Source organism: Channa argus, chromosome 10 (assembly GCF_033026475.1).
Source record: "Channa argus isolate prfri chromosome 10, Channa argus male v1.0, whole genome shotgun sequence".
NCBI classification, from domain to species: Eukaryota; Metazoa; Chordata; class Actinopteri; order Anabantiformes; family Channidae; genus Channa; species Channa argus.
The window spans coordinates 12,699,495-12,719,181 of record NC_090206.1 but is presented as its reverse complement, the minus strand read 5'-3'; the positions used below and the strand labels follow the sequence as shown (position 1 = coordinate 12,719,181).

The following is a 19,687-nucleotide window of genomic DNA, read 5'->3' as shown; positions in this document are numbered from 1 at the left end:
TTATTTAATTTGTGAGTGACCATGTTTGTTTGTTTGTGTTTCAGCTCAGATTTCACTGTAGTGGCCTCGACCTATAAGATCAGGAGGGAAATGGTTTTATTTATAGTTAATAACTCTAATAACAGAAAATATTTCCATACTGATAGAAATTTGAGTCTCTGCCATGAGAAACTCTGCTTCAATTAATCTGCAGTCTCATATAATTTTTTTAATTTATTGTCTTTTCGGCTTATCCCTTAAATTCACCATAGCGCATCAGTGTGTTGATTTGGAACAGTTTTTACACTGGATGCTCTTCCTGACAGAAACCTGCCCAATTTCAATTGGGCTGGCACTGCACAGCTGGGCGTGGGAATGGGCTGTTGGGGGTTCAGTATTTTGCCCTGAGACGCCTCGACATATAGCCGGGATCAAACCACTGACCCTGTGGACCGTGGATGACTGCCCTACAAATTGAGCTACAGCCCCCTGGGATAAAAATTGACTGGAGTCATAGGAGCTGCAGTCCTGAAAGTCTGTTATCTGCTGAGTTACTTCTGCTAGATGCACAACTGAAGCAATGACGTTAAACTTTTTAGGTCTTTAAGAGCAGTGCTGCTGTTGAATTTGTAGCAACTAATTCAACTAAAACAAATTGAAATTCAAGTTAAAGTTTATTTCAAGGCTGTCCGGTGTTAAATTTTGTGAATGAGAACTGTATGTGTTAGTGACATGTTTAAAATTCCAACAACTGCTGTAATTTAGCTTAAACAAATAAAAGTGACACTTCAGCTCAGTGATGGTGGAACGAGCTACAAACGTTTTGCTCAGCAACTTCACTCCAAACAATAAAAAACAGAACTCTTCAACAACTTCCTATGCACATAAATCGTGGAAAAAGTTTGAGAAAGTTCCTTTCTGCTGTTTCTTACACTTCCATCTCATGAAACAAAAACACATCTGTTGCATGTTTTCTCTGTGACTTAGATTTTTGCTGCCTTGTACCTTTGGATAAAAACATCTGCCCAATGACTGAATGTCAATGTAAAATCTGCAGTAGTGACACCTACAGGTCAAAGCACAAGTCTATGTGTGAATGTGTTTTTGTGAGCAAAGCACCACCTTTTTGTGGGACCTTGATCTGCTTGAAAGGGGCTAAAATGTGGGTGTTTACAGCTAAATAAGCTAAATAACACACCGTGTATTGAACCAACAACAAACCCTACAACCTCCACACACACTGTGGGTAAGGAGACTAATATAATGTCAAGTAAACACACCATTAATTTCATTATTAATACCTCAAATAAAACTGCTCCAGGTGTCAAATGGTTTATTAGTAAGTAAAAACTAAATCTGCTGCAGACGATTCATTCGTTTTATTTTCCAGTTTTTCATTTGTGTTCATACAAACAATTATAATGTTCTGTGTTGTTCTTGTGTCTTTAATTTTTGAAATGTAAATGTCCTCCTGTAGAGATTGTCCGTGGCTGGATTTTTTCTGAAAACTAACTCTGCTTTAACAGTCCTAACTTAACATGGTGTTTCTGTCTTTATCCTAACAGATCACTCCCTGCTCATATGTGGTTTACGAGCTGCTGTTGCTATTCTCATACTAATTGGGATTATCGTGTATTTTGCTTGGAAAAAAATACATTAAAGAAAGTTGAAGGTTCTGTTTTGATGGTTGAAATGGAAAGTTCTGCATCTGAACTGTAACTTTCTAATAATTCTATATTATAGAGCCATATTAAGGTTAGAACCCAGTAGGAAGCCCAGCTCCTTTGTACAATGAGGAACAGGAGGAGAACTAGGGGAGCCCTACAAAATGACACCAACAGGTTACTGCTGTTCATGTTTCTGAGCAAAGTGTCAGAAACAGACTCCATGAGGGTTATGTGATGATCTGATGTCCTCTAGTGTGGCCTGGGTGAGTAATGTAGCCCACCTTTTGTGGCATTGTCAGTAAGGATCTCACCACTGCTGTACACTGTGGCTGGGTGCTGTTCCATGGAGGAGTAGGATGTCATGTGTTTGAGTTGCAGTTTTAAAACAATGTAAAATGTGAAATCCTGTAGCTACTAATATTACATACTATTTGTGAAATTCAAGACAAAAGTAGGGGGTGGGAGAGTTGAAGTTCATTAGATAACATACAGACTAACTACAAGATCTTTGTTAGTTTGTCATTTTTACTTATTAAGAAAAGTAGTTTTACTTTACAGAATTTAGCTATTTGTATTCATCCTTGTACAGTCATTTCATTTTTTATTTTTCCATGTGTGTTTTGCTAAAATACACATGCTGTGGCTAATAAGCCAGAGGACAACAGCTAGACCAGAAACAACCCACAATGAAGATGCTGGACTAACCCAAGGCGTCCAAATGGGACAAGTGGTGAGCTGCATACAGGAGGAAGACAGGAGGAAAAAGTCAGAGGTGCCACTTTGCAGCATGAACAGCAACTATTACTTTGGTTGTTACCAGCAATGAATCTACACCAGTACATTAGTAAATTTGATAATAATTTTATAATTATCAACATTTTTGTGAATATGTTTAACTTTTTTAAATCTTAACACACTGCTTCTTTTCCTAAACAACACAATAAAGTAAAAAAGTGACACATATTAAAAGTAGAAGTTCTGTTGGGAAAAAAAAAAAAAAAAACGTAGCTCTTGATGACAATTTTATGCAACCAAAAACCAAGTCCTGTCCAGATGACCAATTTTAAGCCTTAGGTCTTACAGGGTTAGACACTCACAGTATCCTGTGCTGTGTTGCAGGGGGCTGGAGCATCTCCCAGCTGTCAGTGGGGAAGAGGTGGGGTACACCCTGGACACAGACAGCGTAAATAACATGCAAGTCTTTGAACTGTGGGAGGAAACCAGAGTGACTGAAACTGCTCAAATTAGCTTTTGGTTTACTATTAAAAAATAGAAACATTATGTATGTTAGACACTGAGGAGAATGAAACAGTTAAATGTTGAGCAACGTGGATAAATTCAAGTGTCACTCAAGAACTTCCTGAAGCTATAAGTGTTATTTTTAGCACTTGGTACGAGAGCTTCCTGTATAAATGAGGAACTAAACCTATGATCAGAATGACACAGACATCAATAACAGCAAGTTTACAGAAACCAACATTATCAAAGAAGTTAAGAATCAGTTTAAAAGTTTGAAACAGTCAAAGATTTAAGTCACACTGAGGATAATACAATTCTGTGTGATAGAGCAGGTTTACTGTAGCTACAACAAAGGTTTCTTTTTATCTTGGTTGAAGTGAATTGTTTAAGCTAAAATAAATCAATACAAATGTCATCTTTATGTCCACAGTGATGTCAATAATGTTCATGTTTGTTGATACTATTGTATTCATTTTCATTTAACTACATGTTTTAGCACTGAGGTCATAGTCAGTGATGGTGTTGTACTGGACTGTGTTATGTTCACCGCTGTGTGTTAAACTCTGCCTCTTTCATGTGTCAAAGGATCAACAAAAGTTAAAAACACCTTTCAATGTAATGAAAATGTAGAACAGCGACTTTAACTATGAGCTCAGTAATTTACACTTAAAATCATTGTTGTGTCAGAGCTGTTAAATGATCTGCACTTACATCACACGTCTCTACCTATTGGTACTCGAAGCCCTTTAAACTGCTTCTCCTTCACCCATTCACACACACATTCACACACACACTTATGGGCTGCTTTGCTCCCAAGAGCAACTAAATTGGGGTTCAGTGTCTTGCTATAGGACACTTTGACAGCAGAGATGGGAAAAGAACCAACCTCTGTGGGACTGGACGACCGCTCTACCTCCTGCTCCACAGTTGCCTGTTATGCAGCAGTGGCCACTCAAGCTAAATTTGAATGTTTGACTAAAACACAGACATAGGTACATAACTACTGGGCAAGAAATGTATCATAAAAAATAAAAAAATAAGGATGAACAATAATTACCGCAACGACAGTAAATGAAGAAGGTAAGAAGAGGAAGAAGAAAATTTTCGTGTTTCTTTAAATCTTGTGTGAATAAGTGTTAAATTTGTTTCCTCTTTCGTCTCTACACAGACCAGTTCTCATAACTTCTCTTCTGAAGCTGATCACTAACAGGAGACATTTCATACAGGTCACTGTCGCATGAACAAGCTTGTTGTTAGATAAAGTTAGTGTGAAAGCTGCTGACTGGATCGACTCAACTGTGGCGAGACATGGAAGCTGTGGCTGCACTGTTGGTGATGCTCCTCGGAGTCTCTACTGGTGAGCTCTTAATTCTAAATATTAATATTTGATTTGATATTGTGTCATCATCAATATTTTCACTGAAATAGGCAGAAACAGGTCAAATCTAAGATACTGGTAAATTAATGTATTTACAATATGATACATTGACACATGTAAATTAGGTTTCAGGGGCTAGTTTCACAGCCAACACCAGACTCAGTCTTTAGCAATAATAATTCTAATAATCATCATCATCATCATAATGGTTGAGCAATAAACAAAATGCTTTGAAACTGAAAACTTTTTTGTGTTAATGTGAAATCATGTTTTTTTAGTAAATAAATTATTAATACTAAATATATTAATTTTCATCACAATTTTACCTGGGTCATAAAATAAAAATATTTTATTTGGTTAAAGATAAAAGTAGACAAATTTACTGAGCATGTTTTTGTAGCTGCAGACACATTTAACATTAAAATATTTAAAATACTTCTTCACCCTTTCTACACTTTTGTAAATGTACTTTCCACCATTGGCCACAGGTTTGTGTTGATCTCAGAAAAAAAATGTTGCAAACTGTTTTGTCAGAGAGAAACATGCAACCAGTTGTTTCTGTGGACTTGACAAAAACAAATTCTGTGTCAAAATCTCCAGGTGTGGAAACGTACTGTGATGTCAGACAGAATTAAACTCAGTGTTATGGAGCTTTGGGAGGAGCTGTGGTTCTTCATCTGGTGGACATTGGCCCAGAAATAACTAGATTTGTTTTGCAGAAGAACAAGACAAACGTAATTACATGGTACACCAATGCTATTTTTATTAACATGTTAGAAAACAGATCCTTCTTTACTCCCAGTGATGGAACATTTAGAATCAATAACCTGAGCAGAAATGATGGAGGTGAATATGATCTTCAAATATTTAATTCAAATGGAGAAAAATCACCTTTGCAAAATCTACAGTTTTCTATTCAAGGTAATTAACTTTTTAAAAACGTATTTATTAATTATCAGAGATTCAGAATCATTGATCAAACACACATTTCTCATAATCTAACAATACACACCAAAATAGAATCTTATTATCAAAAGTCATGTGATGTTTCTTTCAGCTCCTGTGTCCTCTGTCCTGCTGGTCTCTGAGTGTCTGTCCCAGGGAGAGATGAGGGTGTCCTGCTCCTCTGAAGGAGGGGACAGTCCGCAGTACAGCTGGACTCTGGATGGACACACACTGACAGATGCTGAGCTCCTCTCTGGAAATAATGAGACTAACAGCATCACTCTGAAACAACAGGTCTCAGGAAACCTGGTCTGTTCAGTCAGGAATCATGTCAGCAGTGTCTCCAAAGAAGAGAAGACACCTGACTGTGGTGAGTGAGAACATGAGTAGAAAACAGTTTGATGATGTTGACACTGATGATGTCAGGTCATGGCTGATCTGTTTCTTTGTCCACAGGCTTCATATTCATTAACTGCACCTCCAATGGGACACAAATATCACAGTGGGTGTTTAAAGCTAATAAGACACTGTGTATTGAACCTAAAACAAACCCAACAACTTCCACACACACTGTGGGTAAGGAGACTGATATCACAATGTCAAGGAAACACACAACTCATTTCATTATTAATAACTCCAAGGAAGCTGCTTCAGATGTCAAATGGTTTATTAATATGTAAAAACTAAATCTGCTGCAGACGATTCATTCGTTTTATTTTCCATTTTTTCATTTGTGTTCATACAAACACTTATAATGTTTTGATATTTTAAAGATCTGTGTTGTTCTTGTGTCTTTAATTTTTGAAATCTAAATGTCCTCCTGTAGAGTTTGTCCGTGGCTGGATTTTTTCTGAAAACTAACTCTGCTGTAACAGTCCTAACTTAACATGGTGTTTCTGTCTTTATCCTAACAGATCAGTCCCTGCTCATATGTGGTTTGCGAGCTGCTGTTGCTATTCTCATACTAATTGGGATTATCGTGTATTTTGCTTGGAAGAAAAATAAATTAAAGCAAGTTGAAGGTTCTGTTTTGATGGTTGAAATGAGAGGTTCTGCATCTCAACTTTAATTTTCTGAAATTAAGCCTAATGCTGTGAAAATATTATTTAGAGTGAGTTATTTGTGATCGTTACAGAAAAAAAGTCTTGTCTTGACATCTTACCATTGCTTCAAAAGCTTTGTTTCCAGAATTAGTGTCACTGTGGAAGCTATGGATTATATTGTGAAAAGTATATTCACTTGATAGAAGTAAAAGTAAAGCAGAGTAATCTAATTAAAGTGACAAGACTTTTAGACAATGATAAATCATCCAGATGCTCACTGTTTTATGTAAGATTGCTGAAGAAAAAACATATTTGTTAGAAAAGTCCAGTCATTGCAGCAGAATAATCCGTCACATTAACATCACTTGGAGGCTCTAATGTCCTGGTGGACAGGGGTCAGCATAAGCACAGCCAGTCTGTGGCTACACAGTCCTACACACAATAAGATACACTGATATGGCAGGATTACATTTTCTCATGCAGATGTTTGAATGTTGTGCTTGATTGCTGTTTTTTGCATTAGAGCTGTATTAAATACAGAATTAACAAAGAAACATCTAATGGTTAATAGAGTGTATAGTATCAGTACAGATCATTTTGATGCTGGCTGGAAATAGTTGTACTGCATAAAAAACAATCTGCAAATGTGGTGATTATGATTTTGTTTCCGTAATGATACACAATGAAATACAATGTCACAAATTATTTTGTTCTAATCTAATTATAAATTCAAACATAATTCTTTTTTCTTCAAAAGTTTACAATAATGTCAAACCTCTCAAAGCATTAAAAAGTAGTTAGTTTTTTGTGTCATTATGTGCCAATCATTCAGTCATGTAATTTTATAAGACAGTAGGTCATGTTTTGCTCATATGACTCATAGGAGCCTCTCTTTAAATGTCACAGGGGGACAGTCACAAACTTTGAGACTCATCCTCTAGTTCAGTTGCTCTGAAGGTTTCCTTTACTGGTTTGAAAATACATTTGTCTTTCTAAAATATCATTTTAATCCAGTCAAACTTTGTTGAGAGTATTCCTGCAAATCATTTTAGAAAGAATAGTGATCAATAAAATAATTTTGATATGTTTCTGACTTAATACATTTTTCTGAAAATAATCCACCTGTCTACGTTCTTTTAAATATTCTTTTTTTCAATCTGTTCAAAGTCAGAAGTCTTTTCTTATTGTTGCAAATTTGCCTTTAACAAAATTACCTGTGGAGGGCGACAGAAGCTGAGAAAAAAATGAGAAAATTCTTTCAGACCAACATATATACATGTGTGAGTGTGTGTTCACTACAACTTACTAAATGATGTTGGCTTGAAAATAAAACATTTGAAATGTAGCTTAGAGCTGTTCAGACCTTTAATAATCCAGAGAAGTACTTGTATAAAACATGTTGCATCCAATTTACCCCAATAGTAGAATATTACTTTGTTTAATCGGCTACTCAGTTTGAGCCTGAGAGGAACATTGTCGCTTTTCTTTTCCTTGTTGACAAATTTCATTGATAAAAGACGAAACCATATTTTTTTTTTTACTGTAGATTGGTATTGTCAAATGAATAAAAAATAGAAATAGTTAGATGGTTTTTATAATGCAAGTATAGTTTAATAAAATCAAAAACAATAACCCCAGTATTATTTAGTGAATGATATAATCTAAAGCTTTACTATGCTACTGACCTAATGTATCTGTAAATTAATGATAAGTATAACAGAATATTATAGTATTTATCATCCTACAGTTTTCACCTATTGAAAATCACATCGTAAAATTACAAATACATTTGCTTGGTTTTGTTTTGGTCAATTATAATTATTACATTTCAGAGAATGTATTTTCAGATGTTTTCTTGGTTATGTTTTGTATTGTTGTTGGTGTCTAAAAACTCTTTAGGCTCTGTGAATTCAATGGAACATTATTATCCAACCAGCATAGTTTTGAATATCTTTCATGTAATTATACAAATGCTCCCATAGTTTAATATCTTTTTTAAAATATCTGATGACTTTTTTGCTCAGAATATAAAGTGCAGAGAAATATGATCCATGTTCTATCTTTTATTTTTTTAAAAACAATAACATGAAGAAATTACAAGTCATGATGTGTCACCAAGATCAGTTTGTAGAAATTAATTTAATGTCAGTACATCAGTTTCTTATTAATGTCAACAGTCAGTCTGAAATCCCCTTTCAGTGTGAAGGAGAAATGTTTCCGTCTCTTCCACTCAGTCCACCATGAACACGAAGACCTCCTGTTGTAGGCTAAAAGGGGAAGTGAAGCAGACACCACTTCCTTTTCTCCTTTTCTTCTTTCAGCCTTCAACAAGGCAAACACAACACTGTCTTCACACATTCTCCTTTGAGACTAATCTCTATCAGGACACATTTCACACCGTTTTATTTTGGATGAAACAGTAAAGTTTGTCTGAGAGCTGCTGACTGGGTCAACAGAAGCTGAACAGTGAGGAGACATGGAAGCTGTGGTTGGACTATTGGTCGTGTTACTGGGAGTCTCCCATGGTGAGTTTTTATTGTGTGGTACTTTTTAATTTTTGATTCAATATATCCACAACACATTTACCAGCAATGCATTTTTACGCAGCAATGGGCCAAAGCGTACTAAATCCTGAATAAATTCAGCTGTAGGGATGAAAAGACGACTGCATTAGCTTCAATTCTACATGAATATATAAATAACTACAACAATTATGATATATTTCTTATACTATTTTTACTACTTATATATTTAGTTAACACACAGAACGTAAATTCCCCTTTAAAATGTCCCTTAAATAACGTCAAACAAAAGAAACAAATAAAAGACAAAACCTTGAATTTTTTTCTTGCTTCTTTTTGTTTTCTCCAAAATACAAAACAAATTATAGTTTGGTCTCTTTAGAAAAGCTGCTAGTTGAACATTAGGAATTTTTCACTATGGATATGGATGCTTGTTTACATATTACAGTCCAAAAAAGTTTAATTAACTCACTATTTCCCTTTTAATTCAGCATTTATTATCCTACATTAAGTCAACAGTGTTAGAGAAATGTTCCCTCTTCCTTAGTCAAGTGTAACTAAATCTTTGAAGAATTGATGACAAGACTCAGTGTGATGAACTATCTCTATTTATTACATGCCGGCATGGAGAAGAACAACTGGAAGTCAGCGTCTTCTGACATCTCTCTCAAAAGCTTTTACTTAAACTCAAACCCAAGAAAGGACCCACCCTCACAAGACATTATTGAGACAGGTGTATATGTTATGAGAGGCCTTGGTGTTGCCTTTGTACCTTATATCTTTCACCCCCAAAATCTATCTATTACATAGTTTTGGGCTAAATAGAGAAAAAAAAAAAACTATTTTATTACTATGAGACTCCATACAATGTCTAAAATTTTAATGTTTGTGACTAAATTTACTATATACTCTCAACAACATAAAGTCTAAAACACTGTCAGAAAACTGTGACATTTATAATTTTAACAAGATCTGTGTCAAAATCTCCAGGTGTGGAAACGTACTGTGATGTCAGACAGAATGAAACTCAGTGTTATGGAGCTTTGGGAGGAGCTGTGGTTCTTCATCTGGTGGACATTGGCCCAGAAATAACTAGATTTGCATTGCAGAAGAACAAGACAAACGTAATTACATGGTACACCAATGCTATTTTTATTAACATGTTAGAAAACAGATCCTTCTTTACTCCCAGTGATGGAACATTTAGAATCAATAACCTGAGCAGAAATGATGGAGGTGAATATGATCTTCAAATATTTAATTCAAATGGAGAAAAATCACCTTTGCAAAATCTACAGTTTTCTATTCAAGGTAATTAACTTTTTAAAAACGTATTTATTAACTATCAGAGATTCAGAATCATTGATCAAACACACATTTCTCATAATCTAACAATACACACCACAATAGAATCTTATTATCAAAAGTCATGTGATGTTTCTTTCAGCTCCTGTGTCCTCTGTCCTGCTGGTCTCTGAGTGTCTGTCCCAGGGAGAGATTAGGGTGTCCTGCTCCTCTGAAGGAGGGGACAGTCCGCAGTACAGCTGGACTCTGGATGGACACACACTGACAGATGCTGAGCTCCTCTCTGGAAATAATGAGACTAACAGCATCACTCTGAAACAACAGGTCTCAGGAAACCTGGTCTGTTCAGTCAGGAATCATGTCAGCAGTGTCTCCAAAGAAGAGAAGACACCTGACTGTGGTGAGTGAGAACATGAGTAGAAAACAGTTTGATGATGTTGACACTGATGATGTCAGGTCATGGCTGATCTGTTTCTTTGTCCACAGGCTTCATATTTATTAACTGCACCTCCAATGGGACACAAATATCACAGTGGGTGTTTAAAGCTAATAACACACTGTGTATTGAACCAACAACAAACCCTACAACCTCCACACACACTGTGGGTAAGGAGACTGATATCATAATGTCAAGTAAACCCACCACTAATACCACCAATAATATCTCCAATAAAACTGCTTCAGATATCCAGTGGTTTATTAGTAAGTGAAAACTAAATCTGCTTTAGTGAATTAATTCGTATCGTTCTCCCATCTTATTCATTTGTCTACACGCTAACACCTGTATTTTGCTATTTATGTATCTGTGTTTGTTTTGTGTCTTTTATTCTTTAAACAGGTAATATGCCAGTAGTGGCTGGTGTACTTACAGCACTGGTTCTTCTCTTAGTGATTGGGCTGGCAGTCATCTGTACTCAGACTAAAAAGAAAAACAACAAACCTAAAGGTACAAAACAAAACTTTTCCTTGTTTTTATTAGTCATTGCCAGAAGTATTGTTTGGCCTATCACAGATTAACAGAATAGTTTGTATATTTTAATGGACAGTCCACTGTTATCACTACATATATCTACTCATGTCACAACTTCATGATACTTTTAATATTTCCTATGTCACTTCTCCTTTCTATTTGGCAGAGGAAGATAATGAACAAGAAGTGACCTATGCAGATGTCAGGATCATGCAGCAACAGGGGAGGCAGCTGCAGCAGACAGCAGAGGTGGAGGTGGAGTACGGCCAAGTCAGGTTTTCTGGTCGACCTCAGCAGACTGTCAAACCATCAGGAGACGATTGTGTTTATGCCAAGGTCCACAGAGACAGTTAATACTGAGTGTTGAGTTCACCAAGACTGTACCACTGATGGTGGAGGGAGGAAGGAAGTTATTTCATTGTGATTTTATACACAAACCATGAAAGTTCATATATAATTGTTGTTTTCTTTACTTTACTTTTGGGTTAAAACCACACATGAAATTTTCAAGTCTTAAATGACCTACAGGCTTAACATTATCTGCCACTAAGCAAAGGTACAAATAATTTTATATCTTTTTGAACAATGATTTTCAAAGTATTCCACAATTTTGGTGATTATCTTGACATCATGAAGAGTTTTTGTTTATTACTCTGATTTATAACATTTTAACTTTTATTTCACTGCTAAAGTTTGGAAAACTTGCAGTAAAGATGAATTATAACAAAGATTAAGAATGTGCATGTAATGTATTTAGTGTAATTACTCTACAGAGAACATAACCTCAGTCATCGGCATTTATGTGTAATATAACTGAGCTATGTTTAACCGTGTATGAAAATATAAAGTTTGCATTTTATAAATTGAATCTATTTATTAAATAGATGTAGATACATTAAATGTGAGTCAGACCATTTTAAATAACCTCTAGCACAGTGTGAAATGAAAGACGGTTCTTTAGCAGTACAGTGCAGTGTGTGTGTGTGTGTGTGTGTGTGTGTGTGTGTGTGTGTGTGTGTGTGTGTGTGTATGTGTGTGTTATTAATGTTCAATAAGTTCAGGTTTTGGCCTAAAGATAAATTTGTGAAGAAATATCTTGTCTCTCAGGAAGTTCTTTTTAGTTTCCATGATTAGACACTTCTGTTTTTTTAAGACCTCAGTTTTTATTCTAACCAATAACTAAACTCTAATACAATAACCAATCAGTTATTCATGAAAACCACAGTTAACACCCTGATATGTTACAGGGTGTTCAAACCATTTGTGTCATTTCACATTAACATATCATTAATGCAGTGATATATTTGAGTGTATATTTATTACTGCAGTTTTATAAAGATTGTACTTAAAATGTGTTAATAGACTAATAACTAATGTAATTATATTTTTAAATTGCCTGAAAATGAAATTGGTTAATGGTTTAGAATGGTCACTTTGCACTTTTTACACTTTAGTGTTTCCTTAAAGAGCAGCAGAGAATAAACATCTTGGAAATGACTGTTTTCCTTTTGTTTCTTTAATAAAATGATCAGACAGCTGACAAACCTGGGACAAATGTAGTGTCACTGTAGAATTCAATAGATGCAGGTACATGGATTTTAAACAGGAAGAAACTTTCAGATCTCAGATTTTTATCTCTTAACACCATCAGATTATGTTTTCTATATTTAATTTAATGCATTTCCTTTGTATGTATCTCTGGCTTCCACTTCAAAATGTACATGACAGACATATGTGATTCTTCAGTTGTAGCATCACATAAAACTACAGTATTTGGAAACTGAATCATTTTAATAATCCAGTCTGAGATAGTTTAGTTTCAAACGGTCAAAGGAATAACATCAGGAGTAACATCATGATTTTTAAATAATAATTGGGGTATACCAAAAAATACACAGTGTGAAACATATCTGTTTATTTAGAATTGAACTAAATTATTCACCACAGTTTGTACTTTAAATACATTTTAGTTGTTGCAATTTTTTAGATGAACAAGAGACACAATCTAAAATGCTGAACACATCCAATAACAGGATGTTCTCATATGCAGGAGCATTTCCGCAAATAACGAGCGGTTTCCCTGATATCGATATTCAAACGTAAGATTCATCCTTCAAACATTTTTATGGTTTGAATATGTGACAAACAAAATCTTTGAACTTTGACTGCATAGAGGTTCATAACTACCTCCTTATTCTCTGCCTGAAAGAGCACTTTAATCAGACATCAAATTAGTACACGTCACAGTAAAAAGTGTTATTTTCTTTGCAAGAGCTAATAAGTTCTTGCTAATGCCCAGAGACACGATCTACCATATTTGTTTTTTAAAGTTGCTGTTTCTGCTATTTCTACAGTGACTCAGTGATTCATACTGTAACTTAACTGTGCAGCTCACATCACCTCATGAAGCACAGTTTAGTGACAGTACTTTCATACAGTATATTGTCTAAATAGTTGCAGAATAAAGGCAAATCATACTAAAAGCCTTGGATGCTTAGTTTTAACACACTGTTGTTTTTAGTTTCTGCACCATGGACCATAATTGTTCACGAAGTTTGTTACCTTTGAGTTTAGCTTTCTTCATTTCCTCTCTGAGACTCATTTACGTTTTCAGTTTTGGTGATATGATCTGTCTTTGTAGTTAAGGAGACACCTTGTGATTTTTTTCTGCATGGGTTTAATTAAAGACAGAGGCGACTTGTTTGATAGTTTAAGGTTAAAGCTCGACAGCCATCCACTAAGTTCAGATGATCAGCAGTGCCATAAAATTGGTGTTTATGATCCACAATGGTTGTAGTGTTTTAAACACAGTTGAACTTCTGACTGACATAAACTGAGCAAATAATTAACAACAAAGTTTAACAAAGCTGCTCCAACAATTTTCTTCTACCATTTGATCAATCGGTTGCCCTATATGATAACTTTATGGATAACAAATAGTTAAATATTGTTTCTACTGTTTTAACATGTGCGTAAAACTGAAAATTGAAAAAGATTAAAGTCTTACACTGCTTGATAAGCGTTGAACCACATTTAAAGATTTATTTTTTCAGCATAAAACCCAGCTGATTTTGTCATTGTTGTGACACTTGCATGTGATGCTGCATTACCATACCAAACCCATTAACTCATAAAACCAAGACTTTGACTGGTGCCATTTCTTCAGAATTGGGTTCGTAAGTCTTTGGCTGAACTTATCATTCATGTGACTTAATGTTTAAAGAATATGAGGTTTGTTATCAAGTCGACAATGTAAAGGTAATAGATGGATTTCAAATTATCTTAGGCTTTCTATATATTCAATATTTGTACACTGCAGCTTTTTAATGTGGGATGGTGTGAATCTTAAAAATAGGGAGTGGGCAGGTGGAGCTTTACATGTCTCGTGCATGTCTTACTTGGTGGCAGGGCGAGAACATTTTCATTTGTGGAAATGTTTCAAAAGCTTGTGATAGATTGGAAGCAAGTAATGGTGTAAACTGACACAGCAGGTGACGGTGTTGTGTTCTAATAAACACAAAATACAACATAATCGATTAACCTGTTTGCTCTGCTGCTTTTTATATTTGTAATAAGCAGCAAAACCAGCATGGACTTAAACAAAATGCAAGCAAACCATTGCGATTAACAAGTGCTGAAAGAGAAAAAAGGAAAATTCTTTCACTTCACACCCTGTTTGCTTCATGTACGAGTTTGTCGGTTTCTTTTGGCTGGTTTTTGTAATTCTCAGCTTTCTCTGGTCGATGTCAAATTTGCTTTGCCACATTTGCCACTTTTTCTTCCTCTTTTTTTAAATGTGATTTAAAAACAGGAACAACAAGAATTACCATTTCTCACATGTAATAGTTCAAGATCAGCACTCAGATAGTTTAGTTAACCAGTGGTATCATTACCACCATGTACAAATACTGTAGTTACAAGTAAAATCCTGCATTTGTAATGTTGCTTTAATAAATATACAATAATAGCTCAAATGCAGTATTAGCTTAAAAATCAATATTGGTTTATAATTATTGATGTATTAATATGTTCATCACTTTATGTTGCAGCTTTTAACAATAGAGCTGAATTTACTGACTTTACTCATGATCATATGATTTAAATCTAATAGTTGAACTTGGAAATAATTTACACAATGCAGGGTAGTTTGTAAATTTCACAATGGGGGTCAATAGAGTCAATAAAGGGGTCAATAAAGTCAAATAAAGTTGATCCGAATCTGAAAATTAACTAGTAACTACAGTTCTCAATGTAGTTTAGCCAAAGTCTGCCTTTTTTCATCTGCAGCTGTTTGTCAGGATGTGGCTAACACTGCCGTCTGAACATCTTACTCAGTGCTAGTATTTAAACGCAGCCTGCTCTCAGTGCCTTTTTGTTGAAGTCTAACATTATTTGATTTTATACTGTATATGCCACCTGATAAAATTTGTGTTTAAATATCAAAATTTCGCTGCTGTTACTGTTTTTATCATTTATGTGTAATCACCTTTTCCATTATACTATGTACTGTTTACAGTCTCCTTCTTCTTTTCTGCTGAAAATTGGCTTTCACTTTTGGAATTATTCATTCACATGATACACTCTGCATCAATATCCAAACAAAAAGCGTCAAAATATTTAAATATTAAAGCCTTGGCATAACATTTTGGTGGGTTTCTTCTTCTATTCTTGGAATTAAAAAAGCTAAGATTTCTTTATTTCCCATAAATGTAAATGACAAAAAAGAGGAATTAGTATAATTTGAAACAGAAACAAACAAACAAGTTAGACACTGTCTTTAAGCTGAGGAGCCATGTTGCGGAATCCAAATGTTTAATATGTTTATTACATAACTTTCTTAAGTAATGTCTTTTATAATGTCATTATCATTATTTACGATTAGTTGACTGAGAAAGATTCACTTTCACAAAGATTAACTGTGTTTGGCAGTTGTTCATTTGTGTCAGACTGTCTCCAATATTTATCAAGGTTGATCGAATATGAAAACACCAGTGACAATGAGCATGAGTTTGTAGCTTTACTTGGTTTCTTTTTTTATATCTTGGAGCACTGTGAGTTTTACTTTCCCGAAAACAAGCAGAAGAGTGTTAGATAAGATCTTATGTCATCATATGTGGTAACTGTTGCTGTTACAATGTCCTATTTCAACACCATCTACATTAAACAAAAAGAAACCTCTGAAAAGTCAGTGTCATCACATGGCATCGCTGTTTAAGAGGTAACACAAATGGGCCAAGGGCAGAGGATAACGCACTGTCTGTAAAACAACAGCCACAGCAAATTTGGGGTCTGTGATACCGTACTTTAAACAGTAAATACAATTTGACTTACAAAAGATAAGTAGTGCTTGTCATTGTGAATAGGCAGGAGGTGCAGCATTATAACATCATGTTATATATATATATATATATATATATATATATATATATATATATATATATATATATATATGTTGTGAATCATCTTCATTCATTCTGTGCTAAACGTCTTAAAACTAAAACTATGTACTGTACACATCAGATAATGCTGATCAGTCGTCCATATGAAATCCACTTAGAAGTCCTCCGATATAGTGTCAGACAAAATGTTGCTGCTGGGGCTGGAGGTGATGTGGGCATCTGCAAGCCCGCCCAGCACAGGTGGGGTGGGTGTAGTCGTAGAGGCTTGCTGGGAATTCTGCAGCTTCTTCCTGTTGATCTTCCTCTCTTTGGCACGTCTGTTCTGAAACCAGATCTTCACCTGGAGCACAGACACACACACAAATATGAGATATCAATATTAAAAACCTCTTAAGTAAGTTAGGACTCTAATTTGACATTGATTAAATATGTTAACAAAAACTGAAAAGTTAAAAAGTTAAGTGCTGACATATCCTCACCACGCCTACAGTACCTCTGCAGAAGTTTAGTGATTTTCAACTTTCCCAGAATTACTCTGCAGTTATTGCACTCAGCTGTGGCTTTAACAAGATGGATGAGTAGGCAAACAGAACATTTATAGAACCATGAGATCGAGATTGAGGGTTTCACCATTAGCACTACTTATGTGAAATGCTTTATTTGGCCACATAACATCAAGGCTTACCAAGGTTTTCTTTAATAAAGCTGGTTTCTCCAAAAGGGAGTGGAAGAACTTTCTGCTAATGTGGTCTGTGTTAGTATTAAATCCATATGACCTGAGTGCATTTGTTCATTTACTCGCTAATATAAAAACGATAGCACAGAAAAGCTGCAGATTAACTACTGTTACTGAGCCAATGTGTGTGTTTTTACTGTAAATTACATTTTTATTTTCCAATGTAACTCTAAACAGAAATAGTTCATGTACACAGAACCTAAACCTCCCTCTCCACACAAACAAACAAAAGAAAGAAAGCGTCATAAAAAAGGAACCAAGTGAGTTTCTCATAAAGAAAGTTAGAAATAAAGGAGACAATTTGTCCTCTTTTAACCACTCTTCATGTACGTTCTTTAAATCATTTTCAATTATTAGGCCTTGGCCTTGAAATCAGATTATGCAACATCTGAGCAAAGAAAGAGCAGCTTCTATCTCTTTCAGATGTAACATTTCACCAGTGAAACACACTCCGATTTTGCTGTCACAGCCAACTTATTCTGGTATGAAGAGTTGCTCATGCAGTTACTAATATTCGGTAGTTGCAACAGTGGTTGCTGTACAGCAAGAGTTGCATAGATTAAAGAACTCTAGAGCTTCCTGACTAGCTGCCACTATTTTCTGTTTTCCAGGTCAAGAAAGATCTTTTGTGCTCAAAAGTTATATAATGTTGTGCCTGAGGAAACACATATGTAGAAACTTACTGACCATCTCTTAAAATAGCTGATGGCTTTCCAATAATGTTGATGTGCAACTTAACATTTGCACATCCATTTTTCTCAGTAATGTTCCTTTGATTCTCACACATTCTCCTGTTGTTCAGTCCCTCTCCACCGCTAACTTTGGTTTGCTCCACTCCTCTCACCTGTCTCTCAGAGAGGCTCAGTGTCACTGACAGCTCCGTCTTCCGCCTCATGGTGATGTAGCGGTTGTACTGAAACTCTTTCTCCAGCTCCAGACGTTGGTGATCAGTGTACACCACCCTGTACTTGTCCTTTGTACGAGTCTTCCCTCCTGGATCAAACAAAAACCACAGCTGAATTAATAAAGCACTCAGCACAGGTTTGAATGACTGGCTGGCAGGTCAGGTGTGTTGTGTGTATATCTGTAGTTGCTTGGACTTTCTACTAGCATTAATAATACAGTATGATAATTATTGCAGCGTGAGGAAGTCACCCACATGGTGAGATGTAGCCAAACAGACGACTAATTCGAAGACGTCTGGTGCCCTGTTCAAGTTCAGGCGCCACTTAAAGCTTCATCAATGCTATTAATCTCACTAACTATAGCTAATGTAAAGACTCTGCGCTGCGTTGCATCAGTGGTTCTACTTATCGGAGTGAGCGTGTTTACATAGGTGTTTACACAGGCAGCTATTCATTGACACACATGTCCACACGCACACTTAGGAAAGGGTGAGTCAGAGTTATTTATCTGAAATCTTGACCATGTGACAGCATCGATCAAGGCAGACTAACACACACACACACACACATCAGTAAGGACTGGGGGTTTGCCTTTAGAAGTGATCCAGAGGGACTTGTGCAGACTTCCTGCAGTGCCAGCGTTATCTGGCGGGTTTGTCACCCTTGTGCACCCACCCAGTGGACAGAGAGGGTGGGGAGCGATACCTCTACAGACTTCACGGCCGCCACTGTTAGCTTTGCAATGACATCTTACACCACACTGGCGGAAGGGAGAGGCGGAAAGCTCAATGAATGTGTGTGCAGTCTGGGTTAACTGTGTATATGTCGAAACTGCTCCCATCTTTGAATATGTGTTCAACCATATCTGTCATCTGCAAACCCCCTCAGCTTTGTCTATTAATCAGAAATGATGTATGTTGGAGGATGTTGGTTCTAATCTGTCTATATTGATTACACCACACAAACAAGTTGTGTAAGTTTTTCTAGTGAGAAAGATGACAGTTTTGTCTATTTTAAAGAATTATTCCATCTTATGAACAAATATTTTCTCACCTTAACAATATTATTTATTATTGTCCTCACACAGTCTGTTTTGTAATAAAGTCCCACCTGAAATCGTCGGTCTGCTGGATTCATGTGGTTTCCTCCTGGGGCTGAACGTGTCCTGCGCAGATATAAAGTTGTACGGGGTGAACGACCCCCCGCCAGCGGCGGTGGGCGGGCCGCTCAGCTCCGCGGAGGTGAAGCTGACCTGGCCGGCACTGGGGTTTGACGCCTGGAAGCTGTACGCAAACTCCTCCCGCGGCGCGTAAATGGGGTTCCACGCATTTGTCGAAGCGTCACCGAGCGCCGGGACGTGGTGATATCCGCTGAAGTCATACGCAGGAGGAAGGTACTGACTGTTCAGTGACAGGGTCTGAGCCGGGTGTCGGGCCGACTGGGAGTTGGGGTACATACTCGCTCTTCCGACAGCTAGGGCGACTCAGGTAGACCTCTCTTAATCAAATCTCCTGGGGCATGTTCGTGTTTGTTCCCAGCGGGCTCTGGCGCGCAGTTTGAGTCTAAGGTTCAGGATAACTGCCGGCCCACCTGTGCAGT

General features: G+C 36.3%; 2 protein-coding genes across 4 annotated transcripts; one reads left to right on the top strand and one right to left on the bottom strand.

The window, feature by feature from the left end:
* Positions 1-8,579: 8,579 nt before the first annotated feature.
* On the top strand, positions 8,580-12,545 carry LOC137133770 (inactive tyrosine-protein kinase 7-like). Of its 3 annotated transcripts, none has more exons than XM_067517677.1 (6): positions 8,580-8,776; positions 9,764-10,084; positions 10,221-10,478; positions 10,565-10,684; positions 10,917-11,024; positions 11,215-12,545. In XM_067517677.1, the coding sequence occupies exons 1-6, from the start codon at positions 8,728-8,730 to the stop codon at positions 11,400-11,402; spliced, it is 1,044 nt and encodes a 347-aa protein (XP_067373778.1). In that variant the 5' UTR covers positions 8,580-8,727; the 3' UTR covers positions 11,403-12,545. The 3 variants fall into 3 exon arrangements, with proteins under 3 accessions (XP_067373778.1, XP_067373777.1, XP_067373779.1); XM_067517676.1 differs by having other exon boundaries at positions 10,565-10,780; XM_067517678.1 differs by lacking the exon at positions 9,764-10,084 and having other exon boundaries at positions 10,565-10,780.
* Positions 12,546-16,181: 3,636 nt separating this feature from the next.
* cdx1a (caudal type homeobox 1a) lies at positions 16,182-19,687 on the bottom strand. The gene is made up of 3 exons (XM_067517679.1): positions 19,199-19,687; positions 18,028-18,176; positions 16,182-16,787 (listed from the first exon to the last, which is right to left on the bottom strand). The coding sequence occupies exons 1-3, from the start codon at positions 19,542-19,544 to the stop codon at positions 16,602-16,604; spliced, it is 681 nt and encodes a 226-aa protein (XP_067373780.1). The 5' UTR covers positions 19,545-19,687; the 3' UTR covers positions 16,182-16,601.